This window comes from Orussus abietinus, unplaced genomic scaffold (genome assembly GCF_000612105.2).
Source record: "Orussus abietinus isolate OABI.00-Male unplaced genomic scaffold, Oabi_2.0 scaffold72, whole genome shotgun sequence".
Taxonomy (NCBI): Eukaryota; Metazoa; Arthropoda; class Insecta; order Hymenoptera; family Orussidae; genus Orussus; species Orussus abietinus.
In genome coordinates this window covers 424,489-447,942 of record NW_019394233.1, presented here as the reverse complement: position 1 = coordinate 447,942, position 23,454 = coordinate 424,489, and the positions used below count along the sequence as shown (strand labels likewise).

General features: G+C 55.6%; 1 protein-coding gene across 2 annotated transcripts in view; it reads left to right on the top strand.

Moving 5' to 3' along the window:
* Positions 1-23,454, top strand: part of LOC105702324 (homeobox protein homothorax) — a 307,253-nt gene that overhangs the window by 23,040 nt on the left and 260,759 nt on the right. For both annotated transcript variants that reach the window (XM_012429814.2, XM_012429813.2), the window contains exons 4-5: positions 6,249-6,299; positions 15,605-15,655. In XM_012429814.2, coding sequence (XP_012285237.1) covers positions 6,249-6,299; positions 15,605-15,655 — 102 coding nt within the window. The remainder of the gene's footprint in view (positions 1-6,248; positions 6,300-15,604; positions 15,656-23,454) is intronic.

Below are 23,454 nucleotides of genomic sequence, written 5' to 3'. Positions count from 1 at the left end.
GTTTCTTCTTTTTTTATTTATTTTTTTTTTAACTTCTCTCCTTTCCCCCGCCTCTTGTCCGTGCCGTGTTTCGGCCGCGTGCGCGCGTGCACGCCACCTGGATTCCTTCCTCGGAGGAATTTAGGAAATCGGCCGCGATCCCTGGCCCTCCTTGTATATTATGCGTATACGTGTGTTGTATGTACGCATGCTTTATATATATGTATATATATATATATATATGCATGCATATTCGGTTCGTGCGGCAACCTAATTTTACGCCGCGGCGCATGCGCAGGTACGTCGGCCGCTCTCGCGTGGAAAATCTCGACTTTCTCGCGGCGCGGAGGAATTTTTTTCTCTCCCTCTCTCTCGCTCTGTCTCGGTCCCTCTTTCTCTGTTTTTTCTACCCCCTCTCTGTGGGTGTCTCTTTCTCTCCTTGGAAAAGAATGCGAGGTTACGGCAACGCGGTAGCGGCGTCTCTCGGAGTAGCGTTAGGGCCGAGATAACGATAAGAGTTAAGCCTCGACGAGGATAGGATAAGGTCGGCTCTTCCGCCCCCCTCCTACCCCTCGTTTCTTTCTCTTTCTTTCCGCTCGGGCATCGACACGAATGTTATATATCGCTCGCATGATCGCGTGACGTGTTCCTATCGGCGGTTTTTCCCTCGCGATCATTATTTTTAGTCATCGGCGATTGACCGCTGGTCGCGCTCGCGCTTTCCCTGAGGTGTCGCTAGTGATAGACAAGCGGGGTCGATGGGAGAGTGGAGGATTTCGCGGATTTTGTTTTTCATATCATTGTACGTTTTAGATTGCGAGCTGGGGAATTTCTTTCCATTTTTCTTTTTTTACTTCTTTTTCGCCGGCCCGATAGAGACGATACTATTTAAGGAGGAGAGGTTTCGGGCCCACCGGCCGCGCGTTGATAAGCGGAGTCCAACGTCGGCGTTATGAAATTCAGAGGGGGAGGGGGGCATTATCGTTGATTCATCCGTGGTTCGAGATCGATCGGGGCCCGCGATGCGCGTGTCGAGCCGGCGATTCGATAATCGCCGCGACGCACCGTGCGGACGTCTCGGCACGTGCCTCCCGCCGTTCCGCGGGCGTCCTCTTATCGGCGACCTGGAGTTGGTCGAAGATTACTTTACCTTCTCGATCCGCGTTCGGATGACTCCAGACTCACGGACGAGTGAACCTAGTCACACTGCTGAAATTGAACATTCAAAGATTTGTAATTTTGTTATGTCAAAATCTCAAACTGCCCGTAGTAGTGCCCGGATGGATGGGAATTTCAAGTTGATTTAATAAAAATTCTGGGATTATCATCTCGATATGCAGCGGATGTGTACAGTTGGAATAGGATTGTTGTATTCACGGGTTAATTATTATCGTTTCCACCTTCATCGCTTTACTTTTACTGACGCCCGGGTTAACTTTATCACCGGGCGAGGTTAGCTCCGATTTGGCGACATCTAGTGGCGAAAGGTGACGACATGGCTCGGATATGGAAAAAAAAAACAAGAAAAAGAAATCCGGGCACTCGGTCTCGACCCACACGGCGCGCCGCTGCGCGTTGCGCGCTCGCAGTCGCGCCCGGGCGGTCGCGCCGCGGGGCGGCGGGACGGCAGCCGCGCGGCGGGCCAAGAGGGGCAGCAAGGGGAGAAGAGAGGGGGCGAGCGAGCGAGCGCGCTGCTCATTTTGTGCCATTGTAAATTGATCTATTCAATGGGCCCACCATTATCCCGTCGGGTCCGGGGGGAGGCGTGGGGAGGGGCGAGGCCGCAGCAGCGAGCAGCGCGCAAGAACCCCGGAGACGGCATGGGTCCGTCGATCCGGCCTCGCCGGGCGAGTGCCTCCGACGTGGCACAAAGTATCCCGCTGGGCTCACGGGCGCGCGCGCATTGTTGTCCTTTTTTCGGCGCGCCGCCGCCCGGGACGCGCCACGGCCCACTTTTCGTGCGGCGAAGCGTCGCGCGCGCGGAATCGGGGATCGCGACCCCCTCCGGGTCCTATTGTGTCCCCTCCGCGCCGAAACCCGGCAACCTCGGACGGAACGCGGGAACTTTGGCCCTCCCCCTGTCGGAGGAACCGAAAAAAAAAGGGAAATAAACCCGCGAGTTTCCGGCGGATTTATCGGCCGCTCGAAATCCAGGCTGCGCGCGCTTATCCGTCCCCGGTCAGCGACTCCGGCGGTGTCCGATAAGTCGCGTCGACTTTTCGATTACTCTCTTTCTCTCTTTCTCTCCTCCTCGGCGGAGTTCGGACGGTCCGGTCGGTCGAGCCCGGCGGGTTCGGCTCGGAGCCCCCGCTCGGCGGCGACCGTCCCCTCCGGGGGCTCCCGCCCGACTGACGCGTGGGCGGGTCGCGACTCCCGCGGGGGGCGCCCCACCGGGCCCGGGGAAGAACTCGGCTGCGGCCACTTCGCCGTTGTCTCCCCTTTGGCGCGATTTATTGGCGCAATTAGAGTACACCTCGGGGGCATTAAACCCACGTGAAACGGGCCGGATCGTCCGGACGAGCGCCTCGCTCTCTTTCTCCCCCCCATCTGTCTCTCTCCCTCTTTCTCTCGCGGGCCCCCTAGCGCCGTCTCTTGCCCTTCCTCGGCGAGCGCCGCGAGAAAGCGCAAACAGCCGCAAAGCCGGATTATCATAATCGCGATAGCGCCGGCCGTGTTCGCGGCCCGCCGTCCGACGTCGCCTCGCGGTCTCTCTCGCGCCCCCGGTCCCTGGGCTACGTCCGTCTCGCTCGCTCTCCCTCGCCCGGCATCCGCCCGGGACGACGCGACGAAGTCCGGGCTTTCCTCTCGAGCGGGTCCCACGCGACTCGCTTCCCGTTTCGGCGCTCGATTCCTTATCCCTCTCCCCTACTCCCTTCTCCCCCCACATCTACAACGACCGGAACCTCCCGGAATCCCGATTAAAAGTCGAAGAACGAGCCGGGTCGACGATCTTTGGGTCTCGATTCGGGACCGATTAACCTCGTTCCTCCTCCTTCAAGAGTGACGGACGATCGTCCTTACCGATCCGAGTTCGCGGAACGCTGGGCCGCTCTTTCCCCTCTCCTTCCCCCCCAGTCGTATGCTCCGTGACGCGAGTACCAACTCGGATTAATAAATGAGCCGTTTAGCGAGGGCGCGCGCCGTGGACGCGCGCTTATCGAGACGCGCCGCCGCGCGATCGGCCGGGACGCGGAGACCGGTTCCGACGCCGGATGACGTCAAACTATTATCGAGGAATTATTGCAAACACCGGGCTTATTAGCGCTCCCTATTTGTGCTTCTGTCTTCCACCCCCTCCCCTCCGATATGAACTCGGATGTGCCGGCTGGGGATGCGATGGCTCGAATATGACGACTCGTATCAATCGAGTCTAGCGGGTGTTCGAGTCAACTTCAATGAGTTTTCATCGTGACTCGAGTTATAGAACCAATTTAATTGGAATGATACCGAATTACACCTGTTTGAGAGTAAATGAGCCATCTACCTGTTTTGAGATACCAAGCGTTATTCGGTTATTCCAGTCGTGGTATTTCGAGTCGTTTTACTCGTTGACTCGACTGGAAGGTATGTGGCCAGGTTTCTAGTTTTTAATCGAGTGGTTGACTCGAGTCCTGACTCGAGATGGTAATGATCTCGCGCTGGTAAAAAGATCTATGGGAATTTGACATGCATTTTGATACCCTCCGTAATTGAAGCTTCACGGGGAGAAAATTAAAGTGAAGGAATTTAAAAGATGGATAATGTATGAATATAGGTAATACAACGTGTATTTCCTGTATCGGTACATTTTAACTTGTATTGGGTGTAATAGTGCGTTATAATTTTCGTTAACTTAGATGCCGTATGCGATATTAGATATAGAGGGGGTAACTTTTTTACTGGAATTTATTATGACACCGAAATAACCAACGATCGACTATGTCAATTTACGTGGGCATCTTTATTAGCGCGAGTAACTCTAGTCGAAGCGTCCCTACCCTTAGAACATTTCATTGAAGCAATGAAATATTTTGTTAATTCGAAGAATAATTAGTTGACTCGAATAAATTGTGACATAATTCGAAGGAAACGTTGCATCCAATTTATTGGAGTTCATCGGAGTCGAATAATTATTCTTTCAACTGATAAAGCATTTCTTTGGGACCGTTCGAAGAAATATTTCTCATGTTCAATGGAATTTCCTTTCTCAGTGCGGATGCACGCGTCGAGGTAGATTTTCCATTCTCCTGGCCAGGAGTCAAGGGTGTTCGAGCCGAGAGGAAGTCGGGGGTGCGTCGCACCCCGGGAATGGTCCTCGCGAAAATTTTACGGCCGCGATTAAGACCGCTCGGGGGTGAGCAAACTCCGGCACGAGGTCTCAGCCACGAAGTCAAGGTCTCGGGGAAAGTCAACGAGTCGGGGGCCCCTCGGGTTTACGAGCCGGAGGATCCCGGGCGGAGCTCGGGCGACCGACCTCTGCCTACCTACCTCTACCTTCCTACCTACCCTGCGCCTCTCTAACCATCGCCACCGCTCGGTTACGACAGGGAGGGCCATTGTTTTACCGCGTACCGGGGTTAGCGGTCTCGTCGAGAGGACGCTTACCGGATAAAACCGGGACGAAACTGTCGCTCTTCTCGACCCCTTGCCTGTCCTCTCCAACTTTGACCCCGATGCACCAGGGCGGGAGGTTTATCGCTGAGACCGATCCTCTGGTTGCGATATACTTATCGGAAATCGGAAATAGTACCTTCCACTCTTATCTATTTCCGTTTAAATAAGTCGAGGTGCGACAGGTTGGAAAGAGGAAGGGTTGTTAAGGGATACAGGTGATGGCTCCTTTTAAGCTACGTTTTGACTCATCATTTTTATTTATTTCTTTAAATAACTCGGTGAGGTGTGGAGTTAAGGGCAGCGAGGGATACGTTTCAAGTATCTTTCTGAAATATCATTTTATTCGTTATTTCTCTTTAAACTGGATGTCGGGGTGCGGTAGATCCCTGGTACCGCCGCGCTTATCTCTTCTGGAGCAGGTACGCGTTCCGCGCGTTATCGAAGCACATCGGCATCCGACCGGGCCCAGTGTTTGCCCATAGGACCCGTAGGGCCCATAGGATCGAGGGGCCCGCTTTCCCGCCAGGCCCGAACAGCTGTTCACCGTTTAGGCCCCTTTCCCAGGGAAACCTTCGAGGGCGCGCCCCGCTCCCACAGGAGAGGGAGCGGAATTTCTCCGTCCGTCTTTCGGGGCACTCCTCCGGCGATGTCGCTGCCGATGTCACAGTTGCCGCGGATGATAGAGGGAGGCTACTTACAATTTGTAATCGCAATGTCCGGGACCGATCGTAAGGCGCTCGGGGACCGTCGAAAAACACGGACGACCGGGACTCCGCGGCAAGAACTCGCTCGTACCTCTCAGCTCGCGAGGTTGACAGTATTTTTGCGCGGCATGGAAGACACCTTCATTACCTATATGGGATGGCGCGAGGGAAACGCTGCCGAAAACGAGCGCGCCCGGCAAAAAGGTCGGGATTTCTCAATTTCGGTGGGAGCATCGCGCAAGACTCACGAACCGAGGGACCGCACACTCGGAAATCGGTGAAAACGATTTCTTTCTCTAATAACCGATTTACCTTTGACTTTTTTTTAATGACAAGCAACGTCATTCGGTAACAAGTGACGATTGATCTTAAAATGCTGAGAATGTTTCAGTGATTTCCAACGAATTTCTAGTGATTTCTGATCGCGATTTCGGGCACTAAAATCCATGAATTCCTGAGTGAATAATCCCTCGCTCACTATAAGGAAAGTCCTGAAACTCATGAAATTTCAATTCTTTTCAAATTTGTTTATAGGTATTTTAAAAATAGTTTATACAAAATTAAATTTCGCGAGTTTCAGGACCTACCTTAGGGTCTCCATATTCAGGTTTTAAAGTATGAAACTATTTGAGACACGTAGTTCGTAGAAAAGTTTTTTGAACGATTGAGCTTTCGGATGCCACTTTCACATCCCCTTAAGGCTGCAGATGGTTGCAAATACCTCGTTTTCCTATAAATGAATCCGACCCGGCGACCGTGAGGTACCCAGCATCCCAGAGGACCAGACCATCCCTCCCCTATCCCGCCCCTCCCAGATAATCTGGGCCCGATCGAGAATCTGGGCCCACTTACTCGGTAGCACGCGAGGGAAATCGCCCGAGGCGATAAGGATTCGAGGCGCTCCTTTGCTCCCTTAATATAGTAATTACCTAGAGATCTAATTACTAAAGTGTGCGCCTGCTTGTGTTGCAGATCCGACAGGAAAAGCCCTACTACATCGCCGATCCGGAGGTGGACTCGCTGGTGAGTACTTTCCAACATCTTTCCAGCGCTCATACCACTCTGAAAAAAAAGGATCAGTTGCCTGAAACAAATAATTATTGTTGACACATATGTTCTTGCCTAAATCATATATAATTGCCGAAAACATTTGTTTCCTCGAGAAGGAAAATTATATCATTGATTTAAACGAATTTTGTTCGCACTTCCTGACTCTCCTTTGGACGTATTTAATCTCACAGGATTTTGTTGTAGCAATGAGCACTTCTTTCAGTCAACCAATTATTTTTTTTCTCGGTGTATGCGCAGGTAACGCTTAGAGAGGGGAGATCCCTCTCTTTGGCTAACTTCCTTTTAACACCTAAACGTATGCACGTACTGTAGCAATGTCTCCCCCATTTCTACAAACCTCTATGCATCTTTGGCTCCTTGAACGCTGAGGTGCCCTTCCCACGAAATTTCCCGTAAAACGTCTCCCTGAGGAATAAATCCTCTCCCCCCCGTTTCTGGCGACTTTGGGCGGCGTATACTTTTATGAGTTATATCACTCGGCCGGGTGCTTCCCATAATGCGTCATATATGTATTATAATCCCTCGACGCGGAAACGCGACCGCGGAACCTGCGGCGACCTCGCGGACGGTAATTAGAACCCGGGACGCGGCAATAACGTCCATCCTCCCGCGGTTCCCGAGGGACCTTCGAGACTTCTGGATGAGAGAAAGAGAGAGAGAGTCCATAACGACCCGCTACCGTCGAGATCGAGATAGGGAAGAAGAAATGGCCCTTTTAAGTGCCACCGCTCGGCAGGCCGACTCCCTCTCGCTCTATATTTTTCTTTCCCCGCACGTTTTTTTCACTCACTCCCTAAATGTAAGTTCACCATTTGCCCCGTCCCTTCCGCCAGATTCCCCCCTGAGAGAAGAAATTCCATCGAACCAGAAAGATACCTCTTCCACTAGTACCAATGAAATATTTCGTTAATTCAAAGAGTAATTATCTGTCTGAAGTAAACTCGAATAAATCGGACGCAACGTTCTTTCGGGACCATGACAATTTGTTTGACAAGTTAATTCGGGTCGAATAATTATTCGGGTTCCTTGAATGTACAAAATATTTCCTTGGTTCAATGAATTTCATTGCACAGGGCAGGGAACCTAGATCGAGAGAAAATCGAGGGTGACGGGCGGAGTATCAAAAATTACATTTTTTTCCCCCTTCGTTCTCTTAACCCCCCCAGTGACGTCGGAATCCTTATTGCGCGGCGTCGCGACAACAGGGCGCGACCGACGCGACGCCGGCGACAGAGGGGCGCTCGTAAGAAAAAAAAAAAGAAAAAACCGAAGTATTGTGTAGTTTGCCGCAGAGCTGCAAGACCGCCTCCTCCGGCGGCTTGCATTATGTATCCGCGTGGTGTATAAACGCAGCGGAAAGGGAGGTAGGAGGTGCACCGGCCCTGGGGAGGGTCGCGCAGAAAAAGCGAGCGTCATCTAAATTGTAAAGACCGACAACCGGCGGCGAGCGGGCCGACTCGCCGAAAGGGCCGGGTCCTTTCCTCTCGCCGTCGCGCGTGTGTAACGAGTAGTCACGAGTAGTCGCGAGTAGTCGCGAGTAGTCGCGAGCAGTCGCGAGCAGTCGCGCGAATTGAGGCAATCCGTCATCGATGTGGCTCGCGATCATCGCGGCGGCCGGGTGATCCCAAGATATCGCCATGACCGCGTCCGCGCGACTCTTACGGGGCCGCGGAATTTATTCCGCGACGCGGGTTCCCTTTCTTGCCCCGTAAACCCGGCGACGCGCGCAATAAAGTAGCGTTATTGGGGCCCCGTCGGCGGTTTCTCGAGCGGCGGCGGCGGTGGCGTTGTCCTTTCGTCCGGTCGCGCGGCGGCGACCGGTCGGCCCGGAGCGGAAGGGCCGCGCGCGGCTTCATTACGCCCGTGGCGAATCGCAATCTGCGGGCGATGGGCCGCCATCGTAAAAGAAGGGGGCGCACACGTAGCGTTTAGGGTTTTTTGCGAAGGGGGGGAGGTTGGACCCGACTCGGCTGCGTGCGCCGACCCCTCCGGGCCGCGACTTTTCCGCGCGGAATTGCCCGGGGAGCGCCGGGGGCCGGGCTAACGAAGGGGGAAATTAAATCGGCGCGGTCGTTACGGTCGGGCGGAACGCGGAAGCGAATCAGGCCGGCTCGCCGCTCGGGGGGCTCCCCCCCCCTTTCCCCGCGCTTCTCGGGAAATACGACCGCCGCGCTGGGCGGACCGTCAGACGGCGACCGCGAGGCGGCGCGGGCGGACCCTCGCGACTCCGGCTTTGCCAGGGGTAGGTGTACCGGTCGACTCGCGGTCGCGTTCCTCCCTCTCTTTTCTTCTCGTGATCCGTGGGTCTCAATCCCCGTCTGTCCGTCTCTCTCTCTCGTGCATCGTCTGGTTCGGGGCCATAATTAAAGCGGCGTTCCCTCAGGCTGTACCGAAAAACCAAAGTTCATCGACCCATAAAAGAAAAAAAAAAACGAGTTTTTCGAATAGTCCCAAACAAAAGTGTCGTCAATTTGAAGAATAATTATTTAACTCGAATGAGCCCGAATAAATTGTCACAATTCCGAGGTAACGTCGCGTCCGATTTTTATTCCAGTTTGTTCAAGTCGAATATATATTCTCAGGAGTGACGGAATATATTTCTTCGGGACGGTTCCAAGAAATCTATGGTTCAACGGGACCTTTTCCTCTTCTTTGATTATCGCATCCGAGCGTACTCTGGTTTTAAGTTTGGCATGTTCCATGGAGGGCGTGACCGTCTTTATTCACGTACAGAGCGCGTTCGTTGGATCTTGTATCTTCGTCTTGTGCCCATGGGCTCGGTGAACTTACCTCTCTCGCTGGCAAATTTGCCCGGGACTTGGCATCCTTCGCTCTCTCGGGATACCCCCAGCCAGGGGGAGGGAGGATCCCCGTCGACCTCTTGACTCCGGGCCCCGAGACAACGAACCCTCGGGGCCGCCCCTCGTCCCGGGGCGGTGTTTCGCCGGTAGGAAAACAAAGTGGCGCCATTGTTGCCGGGCGCGGCGAGAGAGGCCCTCCTCTCTCTCCGGTGGGTCGCGCGTGTCCCATCCCCGGGCGCGGCCGGGCCCGCGCATGCAACGGACTCGCCCGGGGCGCATAATGGCACGCGAAAGTGGATCGCGGTGCACGCAGTCAAGGTCAGCGGGGTCGGCGCGGCCGTTCAATGGCGAGGGGTCGGCCATTCTTGGCGTGCACCTCGCCAATTAGAGGGAGAGGGAGAGAGAGAGAGACAAAGAGATAGAGAAGAGGAGCCGGCTCCGCGTCGGGCCCCTGTAACGGGTCAGCCCGCCCCCCCTCAGGTGCCCTCACCCTCGGGGGGCACGGCGCCCCGCGAACGCGGAAGCTCCCTCGCGATAGCCGCAACAAAGAGAAAGAGGGAGAGAGAGAAAAAGAAAGGGACAGATCGACCGTATCTGCGACGATGCGCGCTTTACGCTCGCGGGGATAAACATCTCTCGCATTATCGTAATAACTGGCATTATTGCACTCGTATTTACAGCGAGCGTAGCGCGGGGGACCTAATTGTAATGTAAATACCGGAATCGTAGGGGTGGGAGGGGGCCAGGGTAATTACAGTTGTTACCGCGAGTTATCGTCGCGCGCGTAACACGCGCGCCCGCATCGCTGCGTCGCTGCGTCGCCGCGTCGCCGCGTCGACGCGGGGGATGAACGCGGCGCGCGGCGTCTTGGCGAGTTCTGAGAGGCGCGCGCGCGCGCTTTAAATAATGTCCCATTAGCATACGCGAGAAATGAGCCAATGAGATGCTAATTGCCGACCGCGTGTCCGAAGAATTGCGAGGGCACGAATGGACGGTCCTCTCTCTCTTTCTCTCTCTGGACCTCGCAGGGTCGACGCGCCGACGCGCGGAAACGAGCCGGAAAACGCCGGGAAGTTATTAGGAGTAAACGGCACACAATGTTGTACCGAGACTTTCCTACCTCGGTTTTGGATCCGCGTGTCGGTGTTTCATGTTGGAAGTAGCTACGGGACGTATACCTTGAGTTTTTATATTTAAGGCGATGTGAAAGTGGCATCCCGATGGATCAATCGTTCGGGAGACTTTTCTCCGAACCGTGTGCCGGATCGTTTCAAACTTTACCAAGCGAATGGGAAGACTCTATGGAAGGTCCCGAACTACTTGGAATTTAATTTTGTTATGAACATTTTTCGAAAATATCTGCGAATGTAAAATTTAAAGAAAAAGAAAACACTGAAATTTCATTAGAGCAAAGACCGTCCTTATAGACTTCGTGTTCACGTTGTAAAGCTTGAAACGGTTCTGTACACCCAGTTCGGAGGAAAGTTTCACGAACGAGACCTCTTTGACCCCACTTGGCGCCTTAATTTGAATTTCGACTCGGCTTTTGCGCCGGGAAATTTCGGAACTGAGAACGGGGACGCGACGAGTGTTTTTTTTTCTCCACTCGAAAAAGTGTCGAATTGCGCTGAATTTCGACTCATGGCAGTCGCAGGGAAAGGCTCGAGTGAGCCTCCGGCCTGTTTTTTGGGATCTTGTCCTGGCTCTTATCCCGGTCCTTATCCCCGTTCTTATCCCCGTCCTTATCCCGGGTCCTGCCGCAGCCCAAAGCCCTTGCACGCGATCCTTTACCCTACGGAACGCATCCACTCGGGCTTCGTGCTACGCTTTTCGTGGCTCCCCTGAGGAAAGGACGGGGAGAGAGAGGCCGCGTCGAGGATTTCTCTGGGAAAGGGAGGAAAGAGAGAGACCACGTCGAGGATTTCTATGGGAAAGGGAGGAAAGAGAGGAGAGGAAACAACGGAGCGGAAAGAGAAACCGCGGCCGAGAAAGGTCGGCCGGTCACGGCCGCGTTTCGCACGCTCGCTAAGGCGCCTTTCTCGCGTCGCTGTCTCTCTCTCTTCCTCTCCTTCCTGCCGTATTTCCTGTCCTCTTCCTCCGCCGAACAAAATTTTGGCAGTCCGCGCGGCGACGGGGAAAAAGGGGGGCCGGAGACGCGGCCGCTTTCCGACCGCGAGAACTCGCGACGTTTCGTCCTCGGAGAGAGAAAGAGCGAGAGAGAGAGAGGAGACTCAAGGTGAAGGCGTCAAGTATAACGCGAGGGAGAGGATGCGTCGAGGATCGCGGCGACACGGGTGGTCCTTTTATTCCTGCGGCGACACGAGATTCTCGCGATCTCGCCTGGCCTTGACCTTGCCCAGGGAATGGTCGGAGTCGACCCCTGAGGCCCATCGATGCGAGCGCCGGGACTGGAAAGAGTGCACTCGGCGACCCCACAGTGGAATACTCCACCCTGGGAAGAAGAAATGCGAAAGAGACGAGAAAATTGGACTTTTTTTTAGAGAAGTCGAAAATTCAGTCGGTCCCCGCGGAAACCTCGAGTCGTAATTCCCACTTAGCGGCCGACTCCCGCGACGGGCATAACTCCGCGGCCATCCCGGATGGTTTTATGCGACTCGGTCGGCGGGGAGGGGGGAGAAAAAACGAGTCAGAAGAGGGCAGAGGGTCGCGCTCGCGCTCCTCCTTTTGGGCTTGTTACGGCCCTCGTTAAGACGTTAATGTCGCCGAAAATATTCGCAAAAATGCAGGTGCAGTTAAAGCGCGGCCCGCACGCATGTGTCCCATCGGCGCGACCACACGGCGCGCGTCGCCGAAGAGCCGAGTGCGCGCTCCGTCCGCGCATAATAGGAGGCGCGCCGAGTGCCTTTCTCGCCTCTCCCTCGCGCAGCCGGTTCGGAGGCTCGCGCGGTCTCCCTCGCGCTCCCGCGCCCGGGCTCCCACGTCGGGTTAGGTTGCGCTAGGCCCTGTGCGCGGCGCGTCGAGAGTCCCCGGGACGATAAATCTCCAGCTATTAAGACGGAGGACCGCGCGGTCGTTTGATGGCCCGTGCCTCTGCGCGCTATCGTCCCGCCGTATAAAATCGTGAGTTTCCCCCTCGGTAACCTCACGTGCCCATAACCACCGTTAAATTCCCTCCGTTTGATATTCCAAATCCAACATGGCTACCTAACCACTACCAAACCACCTCCCGCAGTTTTCGGCGTCCCGCTTGTCTTCGGTAACCATCCCTCCGCAACCTATCCGCGATCCAGCGATCATTTCGAGCCTTTTTGACTGCACTTCCAACCCTAACGATACATAAACCGTGGTCGTGAATTCCGGCACGCCCCGTGCACGGCCACGCGAAGGGCGGGGGTTCCGCTCTTCCTGTGCGCGATGCGCACGGTGTGACGGTCGGCGCGCGACTGGGAGCCGCGCGCGCTTCGCGGTGGGCGGCGCCGCGGGCGCGCTTCCGCGGTGCGCCCTGGAGGCCCGGGCGCGATGGCGGCCCGGGGGGGGGGGGGGGGGGGGGGTGCGGGGAGTGCCGAGAGAGAAGTGTTTACACGGGCGAACGGTGGCCCTCGTCGGGACCGTGCGCCGTGTTTGCCCGGCCGCGCGTATCGCGCCGTTTAACAATATTTAAATATTGTCGGCCCGAGTGCCCGGGATGGGACGAGGAGGGAGGGGGACGAGATAACACATCCTTTGCGGGCTCGCCGAGTTGAACTGCCCCCCTCCGCCCGAGAGTGTCGCACCTTGCCCATGCGGAAAATCGGATAACGTCTATTTGCGCTCTTCGTCCGAGCGGTATAATGATGCTGAGGGGGAGGGGGTTCAGCCCCCCCGTTTTAAGCCCCGCGTAATCGGCGGACCTTTGCTCCCCTATCCTCCTTTTTCTTCCTTCCCTCGCTCTCGCGTCTCCTTTTCTTCCTCTTCCTTTTTTTTTTATATCTTTGTTTTCTTTCCCTTTAATCGTAATCAACCGATGACGAGGCGCGCGGGATCGGGTTTCAGCGTTCGGCGCCCACTGTGGGAGGCATTAAACCCACTCGTGCTTGAAACTACTTGAAACGAGACCCGGCGCGTTAGGGGTACTTTATTGAACGGTCGTCCCGATAAAATTGTAACTGAAATAACCCCCCCCGTTTCCCCCCTCGAAGTCCCTCTCTAATACCGCACCTCTTCGCATGATCGCGATCGCTGATCTGGCCGCTCGTCGGTGGTCGCGGTGGGACGGGGGGGGGGCAAGAGAAGGAGACGCCAAACAGAGGCGGGATGCGCCGGCGTCGTAAATCAGCGCTCATTGATAAGCGTCGTAGCGGGTTCCACGCCTTTAATCGTTACTATCCCTTCCCCCTCAACAAGTCCCCCTCGATTCTTCAGCCGTAATAGTCGGTCCGGTGAGTGCCGACACCGCTCCCGGATAATGTGGACGACATTCCTGCCCGATCGCGTCCGCGCCACCCCCGCGGAAGTCCTCCCTTCCCTCCCCCTCTCAGTACCGTAACTTTTCGTCCCATCCGCGACATCTCGCGGGATTTACGACGTCGCGGAGGAGGAGCGACGGCTCCGCGGAATGCCTTCGCCGGGCTCGTCCGATCGATATTTCAACGGAAAGGGGTAATGAAGATTAAAAATGAAGATTCGCGATCGTCGAGGGTATGCGGCGACGTAGACGGACATCGACGACGGGGGATCGACACCGTCGACCTGCGTCTCGGCCGCGATATGTCGCGAGATTTGCACTTCCTCGGGCTTCGGGCTCCCTCGAGTGAGTGCAACGCGATCGAGAGAGATTGCCCCCCCCCCCCCCCCAAGTCGCTCTCACGCGGCCACTATGCATTATGCATCGGCCGCGCGGCCGGCTAGTCCGTCGCTCTCTCTTTTTCGCCCTCTTATAAATAACACCATCTACCCCGTTTCTTCGTGCTCCCTTCATTTTTCTCGGTCGCCCCCTTCTTGCCGCGTTAATTAATATCACGTGATGAGCGATCGCGGCAAAACACGGCGATGCGATGCCATGACCGGAGTCCTCTCTCTCTTGCTCTCTACAGAGAGAGGGTCCGCGGGCCGGTGCGAGGATCGCTCCCAGCCTCCCGCACAGAGGACACATTGTGTGCCCCGCCTGGAGGAGACGGGGGAGGGGGAGGCGCGGACCTAACCTCTTCTCGCGGGCCATCTCCACCGCCTAGGGTCGGAGATAACATCGCCGGGCCCCCGTGTCGGGCCCGACACTTCGGGTCCGAGCCTCGGACGCAACGCGATCGGCCGCCCTCCGCGCGCGGCCCGTTCCGGCTTTCGGCTTTAAATATAAACCCGCGTCATCGGACTCGCGCCGCGCCCGACTTGCTGCCTCGAACGTCCGACGGCCCCGCGGCCGGACTCGAGTCTTCCCTCACCCCCTCCCCCCGGCCTCCTTTCCCTCGGCTGCCGATTGTGCGGAGGCTCGAGAGCATGACGTCGCGCCGACTAGCGCGCCCGACCGGGTGGGGAAGGTGGCCCGGCTCTTAATCGGCGACGGCATCGTTCGAATTAGCCGCTCGAGTTTCCCTCGCCACGCGCAGGCGCACGCGAGTGGCGGGGGAAACTTTGAACGGTACGATTTTGAACTATGGTTGAAGAGTTTCATGACCGCAGAGAAGGAGGTTCGTTTAGTGGACGATCGGCTCCGTCACACGTCCAAGGGGGGTGATTCGGGCTCGATCTTCGATAGATTAAGGTGTCATGGATGTGGCACATATATGTGTGGGTGATACGATACGTATATAAAACATTTCTCCAATCCGGGTGCATAAAACAATTTGAAATGCGGAAGTGCGTGCACGGGGGAAAGGTGACCATGGAGGTCCTAACGAAGGTCTCGCGACGCGCGAGATTTTAAATTTATAATTGAAAATCAAAAAAAAAAGAAAGGCTTTTTTATTTATCCCGGACAAGAATCGAAAAAGAAAAAAAGAAAAAAGATTCCTTCGTTCTATGAAATTTCGTCAGTTTCAAGAGGTGGGAAGCCGGTGCATCCATGCGTCGATTGTTTAAGAGCGCAGGAACGAGAACGTCGCGTCTCTGTCGGTAACCCCGAGATACGTGGAGTTTTCCCGAATAAATACCCAGGGTGGGAGTACGGGAGATATGCAGTTAACGAATGCAAATGCAATTAATCTCCGTTTAGCGAGGCGGGAAGCGAAGGAAAGAAAGGTGCGCGGGGAGGCGGGGGGGCAGCGTGCGCGGAATGGCGGACGATACGCCGCGCGGAAAAAGGAGAATCGCGGCCGCGTATCCCCGGCCAACTACCGACTCTCTGTGTTGCAACGTGTGGTTATATCATGTCTGGTTCGTGTTCTTCACCCCCCCCCCCCTTCCTCCCTCTCCGAACACTCCCGCCGGACCCAAAAAGTCGGGCCTCGGCGAACTCCACCTTCTCCCACCTTGGGACGGTGCGCCGAATTGACTCTACCTCCGTTCCTCTTCTTGTTTCAGATGGTCCAGGCGATCCAGGTCCTCCGGTTTCACCTCCTCGAGCTCGAAAAGGTGAGTGACGCGGGGTGGCCCGTCGCTGCCGTATTTATAGGCTCGGACCCGCGGTGCGTACCCCCCACCCCGCCTCGCGAGGGCGGAGAGGGGGTGGGGGTCGCGGGTATGCGCTTTTTATCTCGGCGTCGCTTCCCTCTCGTTTTATTTAACCGAGGAGAGCGGGCGCGCACCACCGCCCGCCATTATCGCTCGGCTTTCGCTCGCGGCGATAAAGAAAAGAAAAGAAAAAGAAAACTGTAGGAGGAATCCGGGAGAAGCCGGCCGCCAATAATGGCGGCGCCGGGCGACCGGTCGCACTTTCCATCCGACGCCGATGGTGGATCGGAGGAGGATCGGGCCCCCGAGGGGGCCGCGCCGGTTTCGGGCACGGCGGAAAGCTTCCCGCTGCGGCGCGCCGCAACGACTGTTATGACTTAGGGCAATTTCCCGTAATTGTAGTGAAAGCTCGTGCTAGAGGCCTCGGATATGGCGCGCGCGCGTAGTTAGAGACCGAGTCCGGTCTAAGTGGAGTGATTTAGCTGTCCAATGGTCGGTAAGAACGGAAATTACCCGCCGAGGCGGCCGACGCTCGGCCCGGTGATCGGCCGCGAGCCTTCCGCGCCGCTGTCTCGCGCTCCGGCGCAAAACGCCGCGGAAAAAGCGCGCGAGGAAGCGAATCGGGAGGGGGGAAACCGCGGCCCGTTACGTCCGGGCCCTCCTACGGGGCTCCAAGGGGCGGGTCCCCCTGCTCGGGAGACGGCACTCCCCCTCCCCCGGATGTAGGGGCCCAGCGCCGTTTCTCTCGCGCTGGACCCTCGCTTCGAGTTATTATCTCGCGGTTTCGAGACCTATCTCGATCGTCGGCCGATCGACGGCTCGCGGCCGACGGCCGGCGTCGAGCCGCTCGTTTTATCATACGAGATGCCGGGGACCCATCGCATTTCCATCGAAATGGCGGCCGTCGGCGTGAGGGCCCGGGGGGCCCGACGGTCCTCGGATTATCGACCAATTTTATAGCAATTTTCCAGGTTTATCGATGATTGCCCCGCAACGAGGGCCGGTGGCCGCGGGCGAGATCGGTCGAGGTGGGTCCATGCCGGGCCCCCTCCTGACCGCCATCTTGGATGTGACGTCACACGGCGTCGCAACGCGTTCTCTGACGGGGAAAGCCGAAAAATGGAATGGGTCGATAGTTTCGCGAGACGTGGTCGAAACGTTTCCTTCGGGCCTCGTCAGGCCGCCATCTTGAAAGTAACGTCACCCGGCGTTGCGATGCGGCCCCGAAGTCGAAATACACGATGGGACGGTCCTCTCATCAGTCGGAATTAAAACGCCTCCTTCAGGGTTTCCTTGGCTGCCATCTTGAAAATACTGCCGCACGGCGTCGCGACGCGTTCTCTGATGGGGAAAGTCGAAGGACCCCATGGAAAAGGTCCTCTCGCGTCATCGAATAGAAACGTCTCCTTCCGCCTCTCTAGGCCGCCATTTTGGAATCGACGTCACTCTGGGGTCGCGTCGTCGTTTTCTCGGGAACGCGCTCCGCGTTCTCCAGCGAGTCGGGTAGGAAAGCCTCCCGGGGGAGTCCGGCTCTAGCGGTGGGATTGAAACGTCTCTCTCGGGCCCCGACGGGCCCGACCGGGGAAGAGGAATGCGCGCCCGCGCCTGCGCCGGAGGATTCTCCGAATTCCTGGGCCGCGCCGACCAATCGCGGGCCCGTAGCCCGTGGTGCACCTCGCCGTGCACTTAACATTTTTCAGCCAATCGCGTATTAGCATAATTACGTTTTGCGGCGCGCTAGCCAACTGGACACGGTGTCTCGGTCCCCGCCTGGCCGTCACTGGCGGGCCCAGGAATCGCTCGAACGCTCTCTGGGGCCCGAGGAGGAGAGAGAGACGTCCCTCTTACGGGGCATACGGCGCATACCTACGGGATTTTCATAGTAAAACGCGTCGCTCCACCCTGGACGATCTGGAAACTGGTTCCGACCAATCCAGACGGCTTCTTGGCTCGGGGCCCGGGGGCCCCGCGAACTCTGGCCGCCGTGCCGCCCTCTGCGCATGCGCGGTCCTCGGGTCCCGTTTGCTCCTCGGAGGGATTTGAATAACGATCTGCTCCTGCGATTACGTATTCCGCGCGCGTGCTCCAATCTTCATTGATCCAATGAATTCCAATGACGAGTCGTCTCTTGTCGGCTGTAATTCCCGTTTCTCTCTCTCTGTCTCTTTCTCTCTCTACAATTTTCTATTTCACTTTTATTCCCTCGGTTTTCTATCCAAGTTGACTGATCCTCCTTGCAGCTTCCGCTGTTTAGGCATGCAGTGATACCGTATTTCGTATTTCCCCCTTTCATTTGAATCCGTGCTCTGGGACTTATCCGCCGGGTTATTCACTCGTAAATCAGGGAAAATGATTTCTTTCTTTGAGAACCGATTGACATCGATTTCAAACGATGAACGACGCTTCGATTCGGTAACATGTAACGTTCGGCCTTAAAATAGGGACGTCTCGGGAATTTTCGTTGATTTCGAGCGATTTCCAGATGGTCTTCACGTTATGTCGAGCATTAAAATTCACGATATCCTGAGGGAATAACTCCACGATTGTGACAATGTTTCGGCGATTCCCAGTGACTTCTGCGTGCAATTTCTAGGTAATTCCCACGTGATATCGAGCATTAGAATCCAGGATTTCCTGAGCAAATAACCCCTCGGATCGATGGTTCCCTCGGGTGAGAACCTCGGTCTGGACCTTTTCTCCATGGCGGGAGCATTCGGGGCAAGGAACGTTCGAGGAATTTCGGAAAAGTCAGGGGTCCGCTTTTTCCCTCCCGCTGGTAAATCTGGGCCCAGATATCGCCGTACCTGGCCCGGGCTCTTTGTCCAAAACGGGACCGTCCCCGGTCGACCTGGTCGGAAAGGGACCTAGGTCGAGGGGGGAGACAAAAGTCACCGGGCGGAAAAACGAAAAGCGGCTCCTCGGGGCCCGGTCGCGGTACCCGGTATACTCCGGGCTCTGCGTGCTCTCCCAAGGGGTGGTCAGGTTGAGAATCGGCCAGAGACCCGAGACAGACACCCCGAAACCTTCATTACCGTTCGGCCTCAAAGGAGCCCATTGTGCCATAAATGGGGTTCCCTGCCTTTTTTACATAGCCCTCTCTTCCTCTCGCTCCCTCCTGCCTCTCTCTAGCCGGAGCCATTCCGCGCCGTTTGGCTTTCCGATGGGCCCGGCTCCCTCTCGGTCCAGCGGGGGCAGGGGCCGACGACACCGCCGGCTCGTTTGCCCAGATTCCGGGCCAATTTTCGGGGCAAAAAAGCGCCCCGGGTGCGTACAATGTTACGTGCGAAACCTCCCCGCGTCGCGGAGGGCTCTGCCTCCTGGGAGGAGGGGGCAACGGCGTTTAGAGAGCGTCTTTGAATCGGGAACTCGTTCCAGGGGGGGCACTTCCCTCCTCCCGCCGAAGGTGAGAGCCACGTTCTCCCAATCTCTTTCTACCCTCGGAAGGAAAAATTCATTGAAGCACAGAAATCTTTCCTCGAAACTTCCCGCAGAAATATTTTCGTCATTCAAAGAATTACTATTTCCCCCAAACTCGAGATTTAATCGGATGCGAGGTTTCCTCCGAGTTACGACAATTTATTTGGGTTTATTTCAGTCAAATAATTATTCTTCGAATCGACCGAATATTTCCTCGGCACCATTAAAAGAAATCTTTGGTTCGATGAACTTTTCTCTTTGAATAGTACCAAGGAAATATTTTTTGTCAATTGCCAAAGAACTTCACAGACAATTGAGTTAAGTGTCATCATTTCGATGAAACTTTGCGGACAATTTATTCCAGTTCATTTTCGGGGAAATAATTATTTCGTTTGGATTTATGATGTATTAGGGGGACCGGAAAGTAATGTATTCCGCGCGTTGAATTGAATGTAAGAAAACGACATTACTTTCCGATTCCCCCAATATTTCTTTACCATCGTTAAGATCTCTTTCGTTTCATGAGTGGTTTTCCTCAGGGTACCGCCGTAGGCAGAGTCGCTCCTCGTCCTCCTTTCGCATATCCCGGGGGCCCCGTGGGCCTGGACGTGCCGACTACCGATTTCTGCCCGATCCCCGGACACGCCGTGCGGAATGACAGTTGCCTCGTAAAGCGCTCGCGGGTTTTACGGCTTCACGGGTCGGACGGCCGCGACCCCCGCGGTCGAGTGGGCCAAATTTTTCGAGCGGCCACGCGAAACCGACCGGGCCCTCGTCGCGATTTTACGAGCCGGATTCGCCCCTCACCGCGGACGCCTGTCTGTACAATGGGAACGGCCCGAAATTTTATGCCGATACTCTGTCGCTCTTTCTCTCTCTCACTCTCTCTCCCTCCCTTTCGGCCGGTGCGTCGCGACGCCTCGTTGCGCCCGATACTCGCGACGCCGGGCGGCACTTCGCGGTCAATTTTTTTTATTCTCTCATTTTGATTTTGGATCGAGAGGAAGTGGTCGTATTTTTTGTCCTCTCTTTTTCGCCTTGTTTTGTTGGATCTTGTTAAAAAGACGCGAATCAAACCTTTGTATAGGAGAGGAGCGGTATTTCGTGTTGCACTGCGGGGTTCGAAATTTTGGGCCGATCTCCCTATTTTTTCCTTTTTTCTTTCTCTCTCTCGCTCTCTGGTCGATGCTTCGCGCCCATTTCCGGCGACGTTCTTTGCGGCATTTCGAGGCCAATTTTTTCCTCTCAATCCCCGATCCCGGGTTCAACGTTTGGATGATATCCTGACGGAAGAAATCTCATCGAACGAAAGAAATATTTCGTTAACTCAAGGAATCATGATTTGGCTCGAACAAACACTAAGGTACATTTCTTCGGAATTATGACAATTTACTTGAGTATATCTATAATTCATTGAATCAAATCATTGTCTTCGGCTTAACGAAATGATTCCCTTGGTGTACCATTCAAGGAAATATTTCTTCGGTTCAATGAATTTCTGTTTCACAGGGTACTTTTACTCTTCCTTACTTCATTTGATCGCTCCTAAAAAGACAGGAGTCGGGCCTCAGCCGACTCGCGGGAAGGCGTTTAGCGTCGTCTTACGACGAGTGGTACTCGACCGGGTCAATCGTTAAACGAACCGTAAAGCGGCAGTGATCTCGAATTACCAGGGGGCACTCCCTCCCCCTGAGACAGGAGGGCTTCCTTAAGCGCGAGTACGCGTTCATATCGATATCGACTTCCGCTTTCGCGCGATCGTCGCGAGAACGAATCCTTAGACAGTCCAGGGACCAGAAAATACTCTGAATTTCCGGCGAAGCGAAATACGAGAAACATCATCGTCGTCGTTAAAAACAATTTCTTCCACCTAGGGTGTTCTAAATCGTCATACTACGATCCTGACGAATTCGTTTCCCACATCAGAGCCTTAAAGAATATTCCATACCGACCGAAATATGCGGAGAGTCGGGGAAGTATTCCAAGCATCGACGACCACTCCAGCGGGATACCTCGAGGACGTTCCAAGACTCGCAGGGATAACTTTTGGATCTTGACATTTCTAAACCTCAAAATTTCTGAAGTGTTGAGACACTCTTTAGGATCACCCGAGTAAACTGTCGAAATTTCCGCCAATCCGTGGGACACCCTTCGAAAAAAGTTTCTCATTCGAGTCGAGGCGGGTTGCACGTCGCCTTAAAGCATGCCCAAAGTCGGGGAAAAAAAAAAATTAAAATATAAGTGGAACCAAGCCAGAACTACTCTAGCGGAATCCCTCAAGGACGTTCCAGGACTCGCGGGGGGAATTTTCGTATCTCATCGAGGACATCCTCTCGTGGTCCTAGTTCCTCTTCTCCGAGCGGGCTCTCGAGGGTCCTCTTCGGACGTTACGTAAGGCCGTCAGCTGGCCGCCTCCGTTCCGGTTCTCCATCAGATAAATTTCCATAAAGGCACGCCATGGCACGGCGCGGCGGTCGAGTGGGGAGGGGGGAGGGGGTGAGAAAAAACTCGATCGAATTCCCGGAAGCGAAACCGATCTCGGCCCGGGTGTGTCGCCGGGTGCGTGTCGCGAGAACCAGCCCGAAGGAGCAACCCCCTCGAGGGCCGGTTTCGGAAAGGGGGAAAATCAGACGGGGGGGAGGGGTGTCCGAAAAGTGTCCCCGGGAGAGAAAGAGGGGAGGGGGAGATGCCTCCGCCCCTTCCTCGGGTCCCTCGTCATCGGAGAGCTCATAATGGCCGATCCTCGTGGAAGCTGCGCGTCGAGGTATCGTATGCGTGTGGTCCGGTATCCGGTACCGGGCTCGTCGCTGAAGTCGGGAATAGAAAAGCGGGAAGGAGAGAGCGAGAGGGAAAGAGAGAGAAGGAGATAGAGAGATAGAGAGAGGGACGTAGATGCGCGTACCGGGAGGGAAGACGAGGCAGTTTATACCAAAGTACCTAGATATAAAGCCGAAGAGAGCGATCTCTTACGCGGTAGAGGCGGGCGCGGGCGAGAGAGAGGGGAGGATGCGGGGGCGCGGGAGTCAGAGAGAGAGAGAGAGGCAGCGAACGAGGGACCAGGCGGCTCCCCTGTATCCTATCGCGCGAGAGGACCTTCGTTTCTTTTCTACGCGAGCCATTGTCGGGGTTCGGCTCGACTCCCGCCGGATCAAATTCTAACCAGTCCGGCATTATAGCCGCTGTCCTTTGGTCCCTTCGCCGCCGCCACGCCGAGGCGGAGGGACCCCAGGACCCCGTGGAATCGTCCCCGGAGCCGCGGGACTCGCGACGTCGGAACCGGGGAGGGAAGGCTGGAGTGAGGGGGTGCCGTTCCCCGCGGAGAAGGATAGCTCAGCGATTTCCAAGGGGGAGGTTTTGCATATCGCATATCGCGGAAGCCGCACGATAAACGGGAGCATTGTCCATTCGGGCGTGGAAGGGTCTTCCCTATTGGCCGGGCCGGCCTAGCAACATGGCCGCCTATTACGCATAAATACCTAATAAGAATAGGTTAGGAGTAACCTTTTCCATCCTTCTCTCTCTCGCAGTCCCCCGGCTTCCCGCCGTCTCTCTCGCTCTTCTTCCCTCGGAACGAGGGAGACCCTCCACTGGGCGGGGGGAGGGCCGGTCCCCCCTCGCCCGCTCCTCCCTCTCGCCGATTTACATATAACGAGATAACGATTTTTATTTGTTTTTGCTTATATAATATATTTTTTCTAAACCGAATCGGGAGGCCTGCCGCGAGCTCGGCAGGCCGGGGAGGGACGGGGTACAGGATGGGTATCCTATAGGCCTGTCAGGCCTCATTTGCATACATAACATTCTGGTCGACTGGACACCGGTCAGACCTCCTCCTCCTCCTCCTCCTCCTCCTTTTCTTCCTCCTCCTCCTCCCTGCAGGCATCGGCTCGCTGCCAGACCGCTTCTGCGGCCTCGAGAGATCCTACGCATACGCTCGCCTCTTCCCTCTCTCTCCCTCCTCTATGATCTTCTGTGGCCCCTCTCGCTCGCTCTCCGTGGTGCGCGCATAACCTAACCTCTTGCCACGCCACCTCCCCCCGACCCCTCCGGTCGCCCCGATGAATCCAAAACCTCTGCGAGGCTCCGAAAGGCTGCTCGGAGAGAAGGAGAGAGGGAGAAAGAGGAGACCTCTTGGACGCACCCGCGAGCCCAGGGTTTACTTAATGCCGGGAAATATACACACGGGAATGATTCATAGATTTGTAATATGTGATAAGTGGATCCGCTCCCGGGTTAGGCGTTTCAATCCGGGACTCGCGATCCACGTGCGCAGGTACGCAGGGACGCGATCGACTAACCTATCCTAAGAGAAAAAAATTAGTTGACCGAAACAGATCTACAGC